Source organism: Tachyglossus aculeatus, chromosome 1 (genome assembly GCF_015852505.1).
Source record: "Tachyglossus aculeatus isolate mTacAcu1 chromosome 1, mTacAcu1.pri, whole genome shotgun sequence".
Taxonomy (NCBI): domain Eukaryota; kingdom Metazoa; phylum Chordata; class Mammalia; order Monotremata; family Tachyglossidae; genus Tachyglossus; species Tachyglossus aculeatus.
The window spans coordinates 115,160,071-115,180,662 of NC_052066.1; the positions used below are offsets into that span (position 1 = coordinate 115,160,071).

Sequence of the window (20,592 nt, forward strand, 5' to 3'; positions counted from 1 at the left end):
AGAGGCAGGGAGAGATTGTGAGCTCCATAACGGAATAGGACTGTGTTTAATTCCCATCTGTGCATTTTTTTTCCAGTGCATAGTACAGTGCTCCGCACACAGTAAGAGCTTAATAAATACTATTACAACTTTAGAAGGCATTTCATTCCCATTTCACAGATGGAAAAACAGGCACAAAACAGCAAAGAAGCAGCATGCCATAGAGAAGTAGCATGGCCTAGTGGCTAGAGCATGAGCCTAGGAGTCAGAAGGTCATGGGTTCTAATCCCGACTTTGCCACTTGTCTGCTGTGTGACCTTGGGCAAGTCACTTCACTCCTCTGTGCCTGTTACCTCATCTATAAAATGGGGATTAAGACTGTGAGTCCTGTGTGGGAAAGGGACTGTGTCCAACCTGATTTGCTTGTATCCACCCTGCGCTTAGTACAGTGCCTGGCACATAGTAAGAGCCTAACAGATACCACAGTTATTATTATCATTATTATTATTGTGCTTGCCCATGGTCACCTAGCAGGCAAATGGCAAAGCCAGGGCTGCAACCTGGGACTCCCGACTCCATTAGAAGCAGCGTGGCTCAGTGGAAAGAGCCCGGGCTTTGGAGTCAAAGGTCATGGGTTCAAATCCAGGCTCCACCACTTGTCAGCTGTGTGACTTCGGGCAAGTCACTTCACTTCTCTGGGCCTCAGTTACCTCATCTGTAAAATGGGGATGAAGACTGCGAGCCCCCCTTGGGACAACCTGATCACCTTGTAACCTCCCTAGCGCTTAGAACAGTGCTTTGCACATAGTAAGCGCTTAATAAATGCTATCATTATTATTACTGTTATTTCCGTGCTCTTAATACTAGGCCACAAAAAGCAGCTAGCTCTTTTTTGCCTGGGCTTCATTTGCGGGGGTGAAGAGGAATGAAAGGTTGAGTTGGTTAGAGGAGATACTCCTCCTTGCGATGCTTCCTCCATATTTCTCTCCCTGTCTTTATCAGAAATGAACTGATAGGAGTCGGGAAGCACTGAACAGTAGAATTGATTCTTAGCTGAAGCTGCGAAAAATGTTTTGAAGTCTAGGTAAACGGAATACCGATAAAGCAAAGTTATGGTATTTTTCCCTTTCCTTCCAAAATGCTTCCTCATACTAAGAAAAAAGTGAATATTAGTATTTTTTTAAAGCGCAGTAGGAATTCTTTTTCTGAAACAAATGTTCATTATAGTTCTTAGAAATTTAAAATATACAATTATAAACCACCTCAACTGCATTTTACAAAAGTCACTACATTTTTCAAGTGAACACATGTATAACTGAATAATTTTTACCTAAAATGTTTATTTCACCACAATCTGTTTTATTGCAAAAATATCCAATTATCAGATAGGATCATGCTAGGTAATATATTACAATTATATGTGTTTAGTATTAGTATGATTTTTGCAACTTAGCTTTTATTTCAGAGGACTACTGATACTTTCAGAAGTTTTCTGATATCTTTTGACATTTTATTACATAGGTTGATTTGAAAACTTTGTTTTTAAAGTGATCAAACCAAGACTCAAAGTAGTGGCTGAAAACCAGATCGGGTAACTTAGAACAACAATATTTGGGGTTTATTTAAAATGAAATACTGTGTTGTATTTCTCTTTGATATGATACCGATGGAATGAAGACATTTTTTTCTCCTCAAGGAAGGCTTTGAATTTTCTGTTAAATGTCCTACCATAGCAGTTCTCTCCTTTGAGAATGCCAGACTTTTTCTAGGTGATAATTCAGATTTCTTGTTTCTGCAGATATTTACGGAAAGTCTTCTGTGTTCAAGCCGCTTAGAAAACATCCAGTTGGCTGGGCAGATGATGCTGTTCAGTGCTCGGTCAGTAGATCCACAAATCAGTGGCACCAGCAAAGAGAAGCCCCAGAATAAAGTCAGCTGTGAAAAAAGCATTCAGTTGGTATTGGCTGCTGGTAGAGAGTACTTCAACTCCTCCACCCATCCAAAGGATAACTGCATGGATTTGGCCAGGTACAGTTATGCTAGTGCATTTTTAAAAGGCGTTCTCGATGTCTGTTTTTCATTGGTAGAAAAAGAGTGGTTTTTTTTACTCATTAATCTGCAGGACAAAATAATGAAGTGTCGTGACTTAAAAAAAAAGGAATTGGTGTACTTATTATTTATTACTTCCTCTCATGTCTTTCCCATCAATGTAAAATACCACTATCCTCCTTATCTCACGAGCCTGTAACATTGGTATTATCCTTGACTCATCTCGCTCATTCAATCTACATATTCAGTCTGTCACCATCCATTCCTTACTCCACTCTGCTGCTCAGATCACAAAAAATGTTCAGTCCCATGTCTCCATACTGCCCAAGAACTTCCATAGGCTGCCTTTTCACCTCTGCATCAAGCAGTAACTCTTTACCATTGTTTGTAAAGCACTTCATTCATTCATTCATCCATTCAGTCGTGTTAATTGACCGCTTACTGTGTGCAGAGAGCTATACTAAGCGCTTGGAAAGTACAATTCAGCAATAAAGAGAGACAATCCCTCCCCACACCGGGCTTCGAGTCTAGAAGTCGGGACACAGACACCAAAACAAGTAAACAGTCATCAGTCTAAAGAAATAGAATTATAGATATATACATATACGTAAGTGCTGTGGGGCGGGGAGAGGGGGGAAGAACAAAGGGAGCGAGATGTGGTGACGCAGAAGGGAGGGGAAACTGAGGAAAAGGGTGGCTTAGTCTGGGAAGGCCTCTTGGAGGAGGTGAGCCTTCAGTAGGGCTTTGAACAGGGGAAGAGTGATTGTTTGGCCAATTTGAGGAGGGAGGGCTTTCCAGGCCAGAGGTAGGATGTGGGCCGGGGTCGACAGCGGGACAGGAAAGAACGAGACACAGTGAGAAGGTGAGCACCAGAGGAGGGGAGTTGTGAGGGCTGGGCTGTAGAAGGAGAGAAGGGAGGTGAGGTAGGAGGGGGGCGAGGTGATGGACAGCCGTGAAGCCGAGAGTGCGGAGTTTTTGTTTGATACGGAGGTTGATAGGCAACCACTGGAGATTTTTGAGGAGGAGAGTGACATGCCCAGAACATTTCTGTAGAAAGATTTCACTTCAACTCTTTTGTCCTTAAATACCTTATGTTTGGTCTAATGATCGTTTCTTCGAAAGCCTCTCCTCTCTTCTGTCTTAATTTTTGTTCAGGAAACGGCATTGATTTGAATGTTTAATCTCCCTTCCTAGAGGCCTGCAAGTGGTGACTAAAGTGCTTATCAAAGTAAAATGCCTCATAATTTACTTTATGGACTTGCTCCATCTGTCCCTCCTGCACTTTTCACCCCGGATTGTGTTCTGTGTTCTGTGTTCTCGTATGTACTCTAGTGCTTAGAACAGTGCTTGACACATAGTAAGTATTTAATGAATACCGTTAAATAAATCTTCTCACCTCCCCAGTCTCACCCCCATCCTGCTTCCATCCACTTTCTCATCCTTTCCAGTCGTCTTTCAAGAGAAAATGTCTCACTTCCTTTAGGAATCTACCCCCTCCACCTATGCCTCTGATCATTCACTTTCACTTTATTAAAATACTTGCCCTTCCCTTCTTTCCTCCCTAACTGCCATCTTCAACCAGTCACGCTTAACAAGTGCCATCATAATTACTCACCAGTGGTTCCCTCCCTTCTGTTTAGCATGCCCACATATCTCCTCTCCTATTGCAGCCTCCAGTTACTATTCCATCTCTCTTTTACCGTGCCTTTGCAAACTCTTCAAACAAGTTGTTGACAACTGCCGACTTCTCCCTCTCCTCCAATTCTTTCCTTACCTCTCTGCGATCCAGTTTCAGCCCCCTCCCTTCCACTGAAATAGTTGTCTCCAAGGTCCCCAATGACCCTCTCCTTTCCAAATCTGATAGACTCTTAACTCCATCCCAGTCTGCCTAAATCTCTCAAAAGCCTTTGATACTGCGTAGACAATCCCCTTCTGAAAGCATCTAACCTTGATGTAGCCTTTCCGGGGTCTTCTCCTGTCTCCCTGGCTACTACTCATTCTGTTTCACCACGTCCCTTCCACCCCCTAACTGTGAGGGTCCCTTAACGCTCAATAGATTTCCTTCTATTCTGCATTTGTACCTCTCCAACCCTGCCACCCTTACAGCACGTACATTTACTTATTCACTGTTGCTTCCCCTAAGTGTAATTTATTTTTAAGTTTGTCCTCTCCTGCTAAAATGTCAGGTCCCGGAGGGCAGGGATCATGTCTCCTTACTCTGCTGAACTCTCACAAGCGCTCAGTACAGTGATCTACGCAGTTTACACTCAGTAAATACCATTGATTAATTGAGTGTATATTACTTGGTTTTATGGTTTTCCATGCAGATTGGGGATTTATCCTTTGTACAGCAAAACGTGCCTTGAGGACCGAGTTTGTAATTTATATCTTTACACAGTACTTAATAGTGCGCTAAAAAAGCGGGAGGCCCAGTGAATGTCATCGTCACTCTTCCTGCACGTAGTCCTCCCATTGCTGCTTTCAGTAGCCATGGAGAGGGAAATTGGGAAGCTGTGATGGGACAATATATGAAGGATGATAAGTTTCAGCCTTCCTCTATTTTCCCTTGTCTCTTTAATTTCTTCCCCTGCTTGTGTACCAAGTGCCTGGCAGCTGTTGTGACTGGTTTGCCTTGGGATAGAAAGTTTGAAGATTAGCATAGGACAAAACAGGAGGCATGGGAAGGGTGGGTGGAATCCCTAGTTATAGTACCTTTTTTTCCACGTTTCTGTTTTATAAGGATTTCAATAAATGCCTGGCTCCAAATAGACAATATTAGCCTATTTGCAAGTTTCTTATTCTTTTATCACAACTATAGCGCTTAGTACAGTGCTTTGCACACAAGAAGTGCTTAATAAATGCAATTGAATTGAAAATATGATTGAATTATTATAGATTCCTTAAAATAACTCTTCTTTGATGACAAGTAGGGAAAGGTTCTGTGTTCTTTGTGATTAGTAATCAGGAATTCTTTGACTGTAGAATATACCCCTGGATTTGTATCATTCCCTATATCCTTTTCAGTAGTATTGAAGCATTACGTCGGGCAGACTAAATAATTGGGGAACTATCAACGAAAACTCTGAAACTATTCCCCGACTATTCTGACTGTCATCTTTTGTTGCTTAGGTCTTGCTTACAACTGATCATTGACTGTCCCAGTGCCATTCAGGAAGAATTAGATCTCATCCGAGCTCTTGGCTATCTCGAAGAATTTGGAGTAAAGATTCTACCTTTGCAAGGTGAAGTGAATGATATCTTAAGAAAGTATGCATGGTGATTCACTGTCTCTTGTGTTTACTCATGTTCATCAAGATTTCATAGAAGTCAAAAAAAGACAATTTATCTTTTGTCGATTTATTTTTAAAGCCTATTGATATAGTATTTTCACTATCACATCTTACCCGTGAGACATCGTTTTTCTTATTCCAGCTTGTAATTAGCCTTTTAAAAGTGAAGTTTAATCTAAATTTAATTCAGTAAAATAACATTCATATCTCTCGCTGAAGGAGTGATGACAATTTTGAAGAGTAATCTGCTAGTCCCCTTTCCAGTTGTTTCATCTCCAGAAGACTATTTTTAATTTTGTAAAAATAGATGGAAACTCCATTTTTCAATAATCTGTCTTTGTTCTATTGCTGTGTACTCTAGTTGTAGCTAGGCAGAGAAGCAAGTTGGTTTAGAAGGACCAGCATTCTAATCCCAGCTCAGCTGATTGTCTGCTGTGTGACCTTGGGCAAGTCATTTCACATCTCTAGGCCTCAGTTACCTCATCTGTAAAATGGGGATTGACTGTGTCCAATTTGATTAGCTGGTGTCTATTCCAGTGCTTAGTCTAGTGCCTGGTACACAGTAAGTGCTTCAAAAACACATAAAAAGGTGAAGACCATTTCTGATACAACCACTAATTTTAGGCTAATTGTGTTGTGCTACATAGATTCTGAACTAAAAAAACCCAGCCCAAAGTTCCTTTCATGGGTCAGAATAGCATGTTTTTTTTTTGTAGCATTGCACCTCCCTTTTTTCTTTTTAGATAAACAAAGAAAAAAGTGTTTTTCTTCGAAAAACTACTACCGAATACTAAAGTTGTATTTTGTACATTGAATGCTTTGATTTAGCCCCCACTGATGGTCCAGTGAAAAGAGCGTGTCTGTGGGAATCAGGAGACCTGGGTTTTAGTCCTGGCACTGCAAGAAGGGGATTGCCTGCTGGGAGGTGAAGAATTCTAACTGAAGAATCACCTAGAGCATCTGAGGAGGAAGATGGGCCCTAAAGGAATCCTGAAAAATGACTGGCTAAAGTGGGCAGCAGTCAATCAGCCAATGATATTTTTTGTGCACTAAGTTCATTCATTCATTCAGTCGTATTTTTTTGAGTGCTTCCTGTGTGCAGAGCACTGTACTAAGCTCTTGGAACGTACAAGTTGGCAACATAACATAGCATAACACACACTAAGTGTGTGCAGAGCACTGTAATACGTGCTTGGGAGAGTGCAATACAGTAGATTGGCAGCCATGATTCATGCCTTCAAGGAGCTCACGATGTAGTGGGGCAGACCTACGTGAAAATAAATTAGAGATAGGGGAGCAGCAGAGTATTAGGATACGTACATAAGTACTGGGGGAATGGAGGTGAGTAGATTCCAAGGGAGGATGAATAGGGCTGGGAGATGAGGATAGTCAGGGAAGGCAAAGACCACCAGATACCAAAACATCTACCTGGTGCATTATTGAGCTGTGGTAGGGCATTGGCACTGTGCTGCTTTTATTTAGGCTGTAGATGGGTCTGTTAGGAATAATCCAGTGGACTAGTAGGCACACAATGGACCAGCTGCAGAGTAATAATAAAAATAATAATAATAACAAAATCATAATGATGGTATTTGTTAAGTGCTTGCTATGTGCCAAGTACTGTTCTGAGCACTGGGGTAGATACAGGGTAATCAGTGTGTCCCATGTGGGCTCACAGTCTTCATCGCCATTTGACAGGTGAGGTAACTGAGGCACAGAGAAGTTAAGTGATTTGCCCAAAGTCGCACAGCTTATAGGAGTCAGGATTAGAATCCACGACCTCTGATTCCCAAGCCCTTGCTCTTTCCGCTGAACCAGGCAGCTTAGCAAGCCACCCACGCTCAGCCCGCATCAGTCCAGGGCGGGCAATTTGGGCATCTCGGAAACTGCTCACTCACTCCAGCAGCATTCAAACTAGGATTGCTCCACCAAAGAGTTTCTGCATTTTCTCATCACAAGGAGGAGAAACCAGGTTTGTTTACCTCCGTAGAGGCGGATTTTTTTAAAAAGGGAACCTGCAGATTCTGGCGAACTGTCATGCCAAGAAGGAATCGATACTGCTGTTCACACCACCGGAAGAGGACTTTCCTGCTTCCAGGTACCATCACTGAAAGAAAGGAGGAACCCGCTCATCGTGCAGGAGTCTTTGACGAACAAGGAATAAAGGAGAAGAGTCAGGGAAGCATTTGGGAGTTGGGATTTCTGTCGCTGTAAAGGCCCAAGCCTTGGCCATGCTAGTAGAGTGCTCCGCTAAGGAAGCGCTCAGTAAATATGATGGATCGATTGATTGATTGACTTTACCGCCAAGGTGTCCATTTGCCAGATTATCTTGGGATGGTGTACCCTGCCCTATGGGGCCCGGGGGACTGAAGTAAGGAGAATAATGGCCAAGTAGGGTGCTGTAAGCAGCGGGGCCTAGTGAATAAAGCACGCGCCTGGGAGTTAAAAGGACCTGAGTTTTAATCCCAGCGACACCACTAGACTGCTGTGGGACCTCGGGCAAGTCACTTAGCCTCTCTGGGCCTCAGTTATCTCATCTGTACAGTGGGGTACAGATGAGGTAACTGAGGCCCAGGGAAGCTAAGTGACTTGCCCGAGGTCACACAGCGGAAAAGTAGAGAACCCAGCTCCTTCTGACTCCCAAGCCCAAGCTCTATCCAGTAGGCCACACGGCTTTCCTGGGTAAAATAAAATTTGTAATTATACTTAACTCAGGTGAATATGCGCAAAAACTGCTGCTACTGCCCAAAATGTTAATTAATTTTGAAATTTCAGATAAAATTCCAATGTGCTTACATGTTTACTTAGTCATATTTTGAGTGGTGTGTTTATAGAACAGCTGCAGAGTCTGGTTTGGGGGGGAAATCCCTCCAACTATTCTGCTGTAGCTTGTGAAAAATGTTCAGGAATTAGGAGTGTTTCAAGAAAAAATCAGCAGCTTTAAAGAGTTGACAGCTCCATAGCTTGATTTATTGATTGGGAGTTTCCCAGTAAAAGAGCTGCCCAGAACAGCCTCTGAGTGCTGAGCCTATAGTCACCGCTGCCCAGTGTTGGCTGGGTTAATCACACGAGCAGATTTTCAGTGCAGGATATTTTTGTACTCATTAGAAATGCATATAAAGTAGGTTGTTATTTTAGAAATCTATTACCCAAGTGCTCATCCTTAGCAAATTAAGGGGCTAATTTCATTATTCTGTTGTTTATTATTCATACTGTGGATATTGTTTCATGGAAGAAATCAGATAAATTAAAATTGATCAGGCAAAACACAAGGCAAAGCTGATGTGGAAAAAGGTTTATTATCATATTTATATTTTTTCAGTGAAGGATTTTTTTTCCTCTAATGATTTCGGGGTCATTGTTCAATCTGCTTTTTTTCACACTTTCCTAAAGATATAATTGAAACAATTGTTTTTTTTATTAGGTGCTTACTGTGTGCCGAGCCGAGCACATTACTAAGTGCTTGGGAAAGTACAGTATAGCAGATATAGCAGAGAAGCAGCGTGGCTCAGTGGAAAGAACACGGGCTGTAGAGTCAGAGGTCATGGGTTCAAATCCCAGCTCTGCCAATTGTCAGCTGTGTGACTTCGGGCAAGTCTCTTCACTTCTCTGGGCCTCAGTTCCCTCATCTGTAAAATGGGGATTTAGACCGTGAGCCCCCCGTGGGACAACCTGATCGCCTTGTAACCTCCCCAGTGCTTAGAACAGTGCTTTGCACATAGTAAGCGCTTAATAAATGCCATTATTATTATTATTATTATTATTTGGTAAAATGCCCTATAGACTGTAAGCCATGAAATGTGTTTGTTATACTGTACTCTCCTACGCGCTTGGTACAGTGCTTGGTAAATAGTAAAGGCTCAATAAATATGATTGATTGATTCATTGATGCGATTACTGCCCACAGGGAGAAACCCACAATCCCCTTAATCAAATTTCTCTCAGGATGTTTAGGTTGTTTTCTGTTTCTTCATTCCTTCCCTTTATTTCTGTGTATATTGTCTGTAGGACATTTGATAATGATCCAATCATTTTTTTTAATACTCTGCTGTACCCTAGACCACTTTACTGTATCTAGCATGATATTCATTTTGCAAGTTCATTTATTGTTATTTATCCTTCTAGTTGCTCTATAATTATTTTTGGTGCTTTAAAATTATTTTCATTTTACCTGGCTTATACCTGAACTCTTTAATTAGAGTATTCTGTATTCCAGTTATGATTTCATAAAACAGCAGGGAAATAATAATAATAATAATTGTTGTATTTGTTAAGCGCTTACTATGTGCCAAGCACTGTACTAAGCACTGGGGTACAAGATAATCAGGTCCCACACTTCACATGTTGTGTCCCACATTTCTTTCTAATTTGATGGTCTCAATCAGCCTTTTTTTCCCAACCTTCTTTCCTTCCTCCCAAATCTTTTGTCTTTGATTTTTTTTATGATATTACCAAGGAGTGTTTTATTTTCGCTTCCTAATACCATCTATAAATTGATTTGAATTATGCCTCTTATTAGTGTTTGAAACCCCCACTGAGTACCATCCACAAATGTGAATGGCATTCTCATTATTTTCTCTTCCAGTTCATTAAATTCAGCGATGAACCTAGACTACAGCTAACCCTCAATTCTTGCTCCCCCACACAGCTCATCACTTGGAATGCTGTTTATTCCCATCCTTCTTTTCTTGCCATCACAGTAGATCCAGTATATCTGTTGCTTCTAAAAAGCTACCGGAATTAACATGAGGAATAAGCTTTAATCAGACTCTGCAATTACTGGGACAGAATTAATGTATTTTCCTCTTGACATCATAGTATCTATTGGCTCTTACTGCTGAAGCAACTATTCTAGGTCTGCCTAATAAATTACAGGGCGCTTTTCGTTTGCAAGAATTCAAACCTTAGCTGTCACATATTTCTGAAGGAGAAAAATAGAATCCAGTTCAAATGTTTCATTTCCTAAATGGAATAAAAAATTTCAGAGGGTTTTTTTTTTCCCCTTTCTGTATTCATTTCTCCCTCAACTCTGCCCGTATTCTCTTCCCAGCCTTTATGTCACAGACCGGTGTGTAAAAGTGGTTCATAAAGAAAAATCTGACTTTCAAATTTGAGGAGGTCACTGCTGCTAAACTACTATCAACTCTGTTTTATTGTACTCTTAAGTGCTTAGTATAGTACTGTACACACAGTAAGTGCTCAATACATATAATAAATCCAAAGTAAAAGAGCATACTTCTCTAAGTTTACCTCTAGGACCATGAAAGCCCACTTTTTTCCCCCTCTCCCTTTCTTTCCCCTCCCTTCAGTGCTTCTATTCTCCTTTTCAAAAATGTAATCATTTTTCGAATACATTCAACCTGCTGTGCTATTGAGACTGAGTGGAACACATTTACTCTATAATCTATTCAGGTTAATGAGCTAAAATCCTCGCCCGTGTTCTTCAAAACAAGTATTGTGCTTTGTTTTTCTTGTTGGTACCCTTAAAAACTCTTATTTTTCTGCATATTCCGTAGCCGTAACTCAATAATGTAAAAAAAAGAGTAAAATTATATTTTTTCATTGTGCTTTTTCGATCTAAACAAGAAGCCATATATTCCTTTTTACATTAACCGCTTTAATGGGTGTCTCTTTCAGTGCGTTTGTGCTCTGATCGCCTAAGCCTCATCAAAGATTGTATTGTGCAGACCCCGACAAGCTACAAGCAATCTGCTAAGCTCCTGGAACTTGCAAATTTGCTGAGGGTTGCAGGTAAATTGTTGTAAATGTTGAACTCTGAAATGTATGCTATCTTTGTTACGCTTGAGAGAATTTGAATTATCATCAGAAAGTGTGTTCAAGAATGTAACTAAAGCTTTCAGCCTTCTGGAAGATTGATATTCATTCATTCAATCATATTTATTGAGCGCTTACTGTGTGCAGAGCACTGTACTAAGCGCTTATATTTGACAATTTTTATTTGTGTAAGTGATGTTTTTCCTTGGTCCATGAAAACAGTAGAAATCTTGCATTGGATGTCCATGCACATTTTCTATACTAATTTCTATAAATTTTTTTTCTGAAATTCGTCTTTTTATTTGAGATCATTTCATCCGTGCTCAGAGCTTTCAACCATGTCCCTAAATCCCCCTTTATTACTGGTCTTGTGCTGTTTCTTATTATGTTTTCACCAAAGCATGTGATATATTACTCCAATTTATTCCATGACCCTTTTGAACTAGAAATTTTAGGGCTTTCGAAGCTGAATAATTTACTTGCTATTTGGGGGAAAAAGTTATATTTTCTGCTTCGTCCCTTCTGAATTTGTAATTTTTAGTTTATGATAGCTTTTGTTAAGAAGAAGCAGCGTGTCTCAGTGGAAGGAGCACGGGCTTGGGAGTCAGAGGTCATGGGTTCTAATCCCGGCTCTGCCACATGGCTGCCGTGTGACCTTGGGCAAGTCACTTCACTTCTCTGAGCCTCAGTTACCTCATCTGGAAAATGGGGATTAAGACTGTGAACCCCACGTGGGACCTCCTGATCACCTGGTATCCCTCCCAGCACTTAGAACAGTGATTCGCACATAATGAGCGCTTAACAAATATCATCAATTTTAACCTATTCAGGGTGTTATGCCTTGATACAATGGGGAACTGCTGGCACAGGACTTTAGTGACAGGGTTTATTTGAAACTATGGGATTTAGGAGAAGCAGCATGGCCTAGTGGATAGAGCACAGGCCTGGGACTCAGAAGGTCATGGGTTCTAATCCTGGCTCTGCCAGTTGTCTTCTGTGTGACCCTGGGCAAGGCACTTCACTTCTCTGTGCTTCAGTTACCTCATCTGTAAAATGAGGAATAAAACTGCGAGTCCTATGCGGGACAGGGACTGTGTCCAACCCGATTTGCTTGTATCCACCCCAGTGCTTAGTACAGTGCCTCACACACAGTAAATGCTTAACAAATATTAGAATTGTTATCATTATTATTATTAAGTGTGTGTTGGAGAAATGCAAACCCATGGTATACATGAAGTATACATCAATACCTTAAACATGTTTTCATTTGCTGTCCATACTACCATAGATAAATACGTAAAATAGAAGAATGAGGGGAAAAAAGCAATAAGGATAATGAAATTACTAAGTGTGTATTGTGTGACTGTTATAAACACACGGATAGATATCTTCCTATCTGTCAGATCATCCCCTTCCCCAGCCTTCAAAGCTTTATTAAAAAACACGTCTTCTCCAAGAAGCCCCCCAACTAAGCCCTCATTTCACCTACTCCCTCTCCCCTCCATGTCACCCTTGAGAGCTCACCTCCTCCAAGAAGCCTTCCCAGACCGAGCCCCCTTTATCCTCTCCTCCTCCCCATCCTCCCCGCCTTACCTCCTTCCCCTCCCCACAGCACCTGTATATATGGTTGTACAGATTTATCCCTCTATTGATTTTACTTGTACATATTTACTATTCTATTTATTTTGTTAATGATGTGCATTTAGCTTTAATTCTGTTCTGATGACTTGACACTTGTCCACATGTTTTGTTTTGTTGTCTGTCTCCCCCTTCTAGACTGTGAGCCCATTGTTGGGTAGGGACCATCTCTATATGTTGCCAACATGTAATTCCCAAGCGCTTATTGTACTTCCCAAGCGCTTAGTACAGTGCTCTGCACACAGTAAGTGCTCAATAAATACGATTGATTGATTAGTACAGTGCTCTGCACACAGTAAGCGCTCAATAAATATGATGGAATGAATGAATGAATGGTTTTGCACCCTGCATTCACCCCAGTCACAGCCCCACAGTATTTACATACAGATCCTCAATTTATTTATATTAGTGCCACTATCCCTCTCTAGTCTGTAATTTCTGCAGGCAGGGAACGTGTCTACCAACTCCGTTACGTTGTACTCTCCCAAGTGTTGTACAGTGCTCTGCACAAAGTAATCGCTCAATAAATATAATTGATAGGTATTGCAAGAGTCATATCAACTCTCCATTCCACGTGGAGTACACGGTCTGAGTCAGGAGAACACATATTTTTATCCTCATTTTACAGATGAGGAAAAATGAGGCTCAGAGGGGTTAAGTGACCTGTCGCAGGTCTCACATTAGGTGAGTGGTGTATACAGTAGGTTAGGAAAAGAATGGTGGTGGTGAAATGTAAGATTTTGTGCACAGATGGTTATGTAAAACATGTTTTAGTCGAGTGTGGAGGGTTGTACAACACACCCCAAATCACTCCTCTTTTGACTACCCTCCTTTAATGGTAGCTTTTCTTTCTGTCTGATCTTGCTTAGCAGTGTGTTAAAGGAAAACACCGAGGCCCAAGAGAGATCTGGGAGCCTGTTGTGTTATAAGGAACAGCAACATTGTTGTGCCTCATTGTGTGTCTCCAAATGATAACATTCCACCATCTGAAACATAGCCAAATTAGAGCTACTTGCTTCAATTTTATCTCTATAATCAGTTGTCTATTCTATTTTCCTATTGTCTTCAAAGTCACGAATTATGTACTTTTTACCTCTTGGTCTTCTACATTTCAATGATGGAGTGTACTGTTAAAATTGACCAGTAAGCCTCAGCCTTACCACTTTCTGTTGAGTTACGAGGGGAGTTATACAGGACGTATCTTGAGGCTCACACCAATCAGGGACCACGCACATGGAGAGAGAATCAGCGTGGCTCATTGGAAAGAGCACAGGCTTGGGAGTCAGAGGTCATGGGTTCTAATCCCGACTCCGCCACTTGTCAGCTGTGTGACTTTGGGCGAGTCACTTAACTTCTCTCTGTCTCAGTTACTTCATCTGTAAAATGGGGATTAAGACTGTGAGCCCCACGTTAGACAATCTGATAACCTTATATCTACGCCGGCGCTAAGAACAGTGCTTGGCACATAGTAAGTGCTTAACAAATACCATTATTATTATTATTGTTATTATTATTATTATGAAGATTAGCACTGGTTGCTGTGTAGCGCTTGGAAACATCTCTCACCTGACCTAGGATGTTTCTTCAATTGCCCCCAAAATGGGTTTGTCCTCAAAAGACTGAATTGGTTAGAGCTTTCCTCAGCAACGTATATCTCATGCTGCCTGTTCCCAAGCACAAGTGATAAAGGGGGAGTGGTTTATTATTAGTCTTCAGTAGTTTTCCACCCGCTGCTTCTGAAACATGTCCCAGTTCTGAGCTCCCATAAAAGATTGATTTGGGCACCCTTTGATACAATATTTGTACTGTAAGCTCATCCTCTAGACTCTAAACCTGTCTTCTAGATGGTCAGCTCATTGTGGAATGTTTCTTTTATATTGTTATACCCTACTCTCCCAAGCTCATAGTACAGTGGTCCGCACACAGTAAGTGCTCAATAAATGTGATTGATTGATTGATGACCGCATAAATACAGTCTTACCCTGATCATCATCATCACCTACCAGTATGTGTGATCGTCTGGACTGTGAGCTATGTGTGAGAAGGGAACATGTATACACCAGTTCTGTTGTATTTTAATCCCCCAAGTGCTTAATACAGTGCTCTGCACACAATAAGCACTCAGTAAGTACCACTGATTGATGATTGATCATGCAATACTGTAGGATCTCAGCGTTTGGAATGAGATCCTGTGATTTTAAGTTTGACAGTCTATTTCAGACAGCACAAATGGAACTGCACAAGTTGTTTCATATGCCATCGATATGGTGTCCATGCCTCAGTAATGTTATGACAGCAACACAGCTGATATCCATATTGGTCTCCAGGCTAATTCCTCTTTCCTTCCCAAGCCAATGCTCCAGCTTTCCAAAAGCCGTGCTGGCCGTGCTGATAGGTCTTTGGATGGCACTATCTAGGATTTTCCAAATTCGTGCTGCTCAAATGGTGGAATTTTTTCTTGGCTGTAAGCTGCAAATGACTGATGATGTGGGGCATAAAAAGATTTTCTCTACAAAGCATGTAGCACCTCAAGTAAATGTGTAATGAGCAGTTCTGTGTCCCAAAACAGAACTCCTCATCTTCCCATCTAAACCCTGTCCTTCCCCTGATTTTCTCATCACTGTAGACAGCACCACCATCCTTCCTGTCTCACAAGCCCGTATTCTTGGTGTTATCCTTGACACGTCTTTCATTCAGTCCACATATTCAATGCTACTGTGTTAATTCAAGCATTTATTCTATCCTTCCTTGGTTACTGCATCAGTCTCCTTGCTAACCTCCCTCCCTCCTGTCTCACCCCACTCCAGCCCATATTAGACTATCCTGCCTGGATCATTTTTCTACAAAACCACTGAGTCCATGTCTTCCCTACTCCTCAAGAACCTCCAGTAGTTGCCAGTTCACCTCCACATCAAACAGAAACTCCTTACCATCAGCTTTAAAGCACTCGATCATCTTGTCTCCGCCAACCTCACCTCACTTCTCTGTCTCCCCCTTTTAGACTGTGAGTCCGCTGTTGGGTAGGGACTGTCTCTATATGTTGCCAACTTGTACTTCCCAAGCGCTTAGTACAGTGCTCTGCACACAGTAAGTGCTCAATAAATATGATTGATTGATTGATTGTACTACAACCCAACTGACACATTTCACTCCTCTAATGCCAATCTTCCCACTGTATCGTGAACTCCATCTATCTCGCCACTGAACTCCCACCCACGTCCTGCCTCTGGCCTGAAACGCCCTCCCTCCTCTTTTTTTTTTTTTTTTGGGAAATGGTATTTAATAATTGTGGCATTTGTTAAGCTCTTACTATGTGCCAAGCACAGTTCTAAGCGCTGGAGCACTGTTCTAAGCACTGGTATTTGTTAAGCACTTACTATGTGCCAGCCACTGTTCTAAGCACTGGGGTAGATGCAAGCTAATCAGGTTGGATCCAGTCCATGTCCCACACGGCACTCAAATTTTTAATTCCCACTTTACAGATGAGGTAACTGAGGCACAGAAAAGTTACGTGATTTGCCCAGGGTCACACAGCAGACAAGTGGCGGAGCTGCATTTGGAACCAAGTCCTTCTGATTCCCAGACTAATGCCGTTTCCACTAGGTCATGCTGCTTCTTCATATTTGAGAGCCAGTCACTCCCCCCCCAAAACCTTATTAGTACTTTCCAAGCGCTTAGTACAGTGCTCTGCACACAGTAAGTGCTCCGTAAATACGATTGATTGATTGATTGATTAATAATGATATTTATTACATGCTTACTATGTGTCAAGCACTGTTCTAAGCACTGGGGTAGATACAAGGTAATCAGGTTGTCCCACATGGAGCTCACAGTCTTAATTCCCATTTTATAGGTGAGGTAATTGTGGCACAGAGAAGTTAAGTGACTTTCCCTAAGTCACTCAGTTGATAAGTGGCAGAGTTGGGATTAGAACCCATGACCTCTGACTCCCAAGCCCATGTTCCTTCCACTAAGCCATGCTGCTTCTCTGTTATTCTCTATTTTTAAAGGCACATCTCCTCCAAGAGGCCTTCCCCGACTGAGCCCCCATTTCCTCTTCTCCCACTCCCTTTTCTGTCACCCTTATACTCTGAAAAGCAGTGTGGCTCAGTGGAGAACAGCCCGGGCTTTGGAGTCAGAGGTCATGGGTTCAAATCCCGGCTCCACCAAATGTCAGCTGTGTGACTTTGGGCAAGTCACCTCACTTCTCTGGGCCTCAGTTCCCTCATCTGTAAAATGGGGATGAAGACTGCGAGCCCCTTGTGGGACAACCTGATCACCTTGTAACCTCCCCAGCGCTTAGAACAGTGCTTTACACATAGTAAGCGCTTAATAAATGCCATTATTATTATTATTTATTCGCCCTTCCCTCAGCCCAACATCGTTTATATACATACCTGTGATTTATTTTTATTAATGTCCGTCTTACTCTCTAGATTGTAAGATCATTATGTGGCAGGGAACTTGTCTACCAACTCTGTTATATTGTCCTCTCCCAAGGGCTAAGTACTGTGCTCTGCACAAGTGAGTGCTCAATTGATACGATTGATTGGAGAGCACTGTACCGAGCACTTTGGGAGAGTACAATACATCAGAAGTGGTAGATAGGTTCCCTGCCCACCGTCTCCCCCTTTTAGACTGTGAGCCCACTGTGGGGTAGGGACTGTCTCTATATGTTGCCAACTTGGACTTCCCAAGCGCTTAGTACAGTGCTCTGCACACAGTAGGCGCTCAATAAATACGATTGATTGATTGTAAGCTTAGAGGCCAGTGGCTACAGTCTAGTCTACAGATGAGTTGCGCAGAGTTGCAGTCCTTGTCATTACGGAATCAGTGTAATATCTGATGAAGACCAAATCAATAAACATCAGTCCAATATAGTCCATTGCGTTATCAATCAATGAACAGGATTTATTTAGTGTTTACTGTGTGCCGAGTACTGAACTAAGTGATTGGGCGAGTTTAAAAGAGTTGGTAGATGGACTTTTTGTCCTCAGGTCCTTACAGTCTCGATCTCAAGGTGATCACTTTATTATTTCTAATCGTTCTCAAATTTACAACCCCATTAGAAGTCTGATCCCATTAATTAAGTCTAATTCTGCAGTGAGGCAGATGCCATGGATCTCACCCTTCCAAGCTTCTTGTGGGCAGGGAGCATATCTGCCAACTCTGTTGTGTTGGACTTTCTCTACACACAACGTGCCCTCGATAAATGCCACTGATTGATTAATTTTTCAACAGCCACTCTTAAATGGGATGACTCTTAGTTATCCTCAGTCTGCTCTGCCCAGGATTCCTGGGCCTGCCATCACCTTGCCCTAGGATGGCTCCAAACTCCTTGCAACACGGTAACTTTGAAGAGTGTGTGCTTTTATTTTTCAAATAAGCTTTCACGCCAACTCTCTCCTGTTCCCCTCAAAATATCCCTTTGAGGTAGGGTGAGCTGGATAATACTGTGTTCCTTTTAATAATAATAATTGACTTATTTGTTAAGCGCTTACTGTCTACCAGACTCAGATGGGGAAAGTGAGTCTTTCACTTACGGTCCCGCAAATCAATAAGGGTTATAATTGTGGTATTTTTGAAGTGGTTATTCTGTGCCAAGCACTTACTACAGTCCCCACTTGTCCCCCATGGTGTTGGAAGTCTTAGGGCTGGGGGGAACAACAGGTTTGACTTGCTTAAATCAGGTACAAAATCAGAAATAGTCTTGCCCACGGGAATTTTCCAGCCGTTGGTTTCACCCCTGCAGAATGAGACTGATAACAGTGGTGAGGCCAAGGGTGACATTGTCTATTCTGTTTTTTTAATGTATCTCATTGTGTTTTTCTGTCTTCACATTATTATTCTGAAATACAATTTAATGCATGTGCCGCGTGACCTTACGATAATTTCTAAATTATTTGTCTCTACTTCTAGAAGACGATCAAGCGGAAAGGAAGGGGCAGGTTTTGATCCTTTTAGTGGAACAAGCTCTTCATTTCCTGGACTATAAAGCAGCCAATATGCACTGTCAAGAGCTGATGGCCACAGGTAAAGGATGAGCAGTTTGAAAATCCCTTTACATGCCATCTTTTTCACCCTCAATGTTGTAAATCGCCCAGCGTAAAATTTAAGTAGTCTACTGTTAAGCCAGTCGCATTTTGGTTTTGAAACTTGTCTACCACTTATATGCTAGGTGAACCTGGGCAAGTCGCTTAACTTCTCTGTGCCTCAGTTTCCTTATCTGTAAAACAGGGACTAAGACTGTGAGCTCTATGTGTGACAGGGACTCTGTCTAACCCGATTATCTTGGGTATTTTCCAGTGCCTAGTACAGAGGCTGGCTCATTGTAAGTGCTTAACAAATACCATTTAAAACACCTTCAAAAAGTGTTTTATATAGCATATTAGTTATATAAACTGTGTGTATCTTGGAATATATGTGGTCTAATAATAATGAAAAGAAAGCTGGACTTTAAAGATTTACTTTAAATTTGACTTTAGAAATTATTTTTAAAAATGTGTTTACCTGGAAGGGAATCTAATCTCCTCTTATATGGCAAGAGGCTGTATAATTTAAAGCCATATTTCAACAGTAAATATTTGTGCTATATGACTATTTTTCAAATATGTATGCAGAACTAATGGGACATCAAATACTCAGGGCTGTGGTCAAAGAAATATTGAGGATTTGAAATCTCCAAAATTAAATAAATGGAAGTTTCAAACTGCGAACTGTTCTTACGTTCCTTTGTTGTGGTTATTTCAGCTTATCTGCTGCTTTTATTTACAGCCTCTTCCCTATCTAGGAAGTTTTATAGGGACTTGGATGAATAGACTATGTTTTGCATTTTTTTAAAGGTAATGATGCATTCAATAAGTTCAGATGCAGAGTCAGTCTTAGAAAAATATGCACAGTAATATGGATATGCTAATTTTTGAATGTTAAATTTGATGGCTCTTGCCCTATGGTTTTAGCAAAAAGTGCTGTGGTATTTGTAGATAAAAATAATATTGGAATAGTTTTACCTAATCTAGAAACTAGGTTTGTGTAATCATTTAAAGGAAACTGCTTTGCCCCTCTAATGATATATGGAATTTTGCAAGAATTGAGATGTTGAAAAGACAGCACGATAAATAGCTTTCATTTTCATTTAATAAATAATAATGGTATTTCATTAATTCAGTCATATTTATTGAGTGCTTATTGTCTGCAGATCACTGTACCAAGTGCTTGGGAGAGTACAATACAACAATAAACAGACATATTCCCTGCCCACAGTGAGCTTACGGTCTAGAGCTGGGGGAGACGGACATTAATATAAATAAATTCCAGATATGTATATAAGTGTTGTGGGGCTGAGAGGAGGGAGGAACAAAGGTAACAAGTCAGCGTGACGCAGAAGGGAGAGGGAGAATAATAATGATGGTGTTCGTTAAGCGCTTACTATGTGCCAAGCACTGTTCTAAACACTGGGGTAGATGTAAGGTAATCAGATTGTCCCACGTGGGGCTCACAGCCTTAATCCCCCTTTTACAGTTGAGGGAACTGAGGCCCAGAGTTGTTAATTGATTTGCCCAAAGTCACACAGCAGACAAGTGGTGGAGCCGGGATTAGATTATTATTTTGCCGACTTGTACTTCCCAAGTGTTTAGTACAGTGCTCTGCACACAGTAGGCGCTCAATAAATATGATTGAATGAATTAGAACCCCTGACCTCTGACTCCCAAGCCCGTGGAATATCAAGGGGAAAGTGGGGGCTTAGTCAGGGAAGCCATCCTGAAGGAGACGTACCATCAATAAGGCTTTGAAGGGGGTAGAGTAATTGCCTGCAGGTTTTGAGGAGGGAGGGTGGGGGATTTTAATTAAATTAGAAAGA

General features: G+C 41.4%; 1 protein-coding gene across 2 annotated transcripts in view; it reads left to right on the plus strand.

Annotated features, from left to right (window-relative positions):
• Window positions 1-20,592, plus strand: part of NBAS (NBAS subunit of NRZ tethering complex) — a 352,219-nt gene that overhangs the window by 171,281 nt on the left and 160,346 nt on the right. Inside the window, exons 30-33 of one of the 2 annotated variants that reach the window (XM_038758591.1) lie at window positions 1,778-2,007; window positions 5,158-5,270; window positions 10,956-11,069; window positions 18,651-18,764. In XM_038758591.1, the coding sequence (XP_038614519.1) occupies window positions 1,778-2,007; window positions 5,158-5,270; window positions 10,956-11,069; window positions 18,651-18,764 (571 nt within the window). The remainder of the gene's footprint in view (window positions 1-1,777; window positions 2,008-5,157; window positions 5,271-10,955; window positions 11,070-18,650; window positions 18,765-20,592) is intronic. The other variant, XM_038758650.1, reaches the window with a different exon arrangement.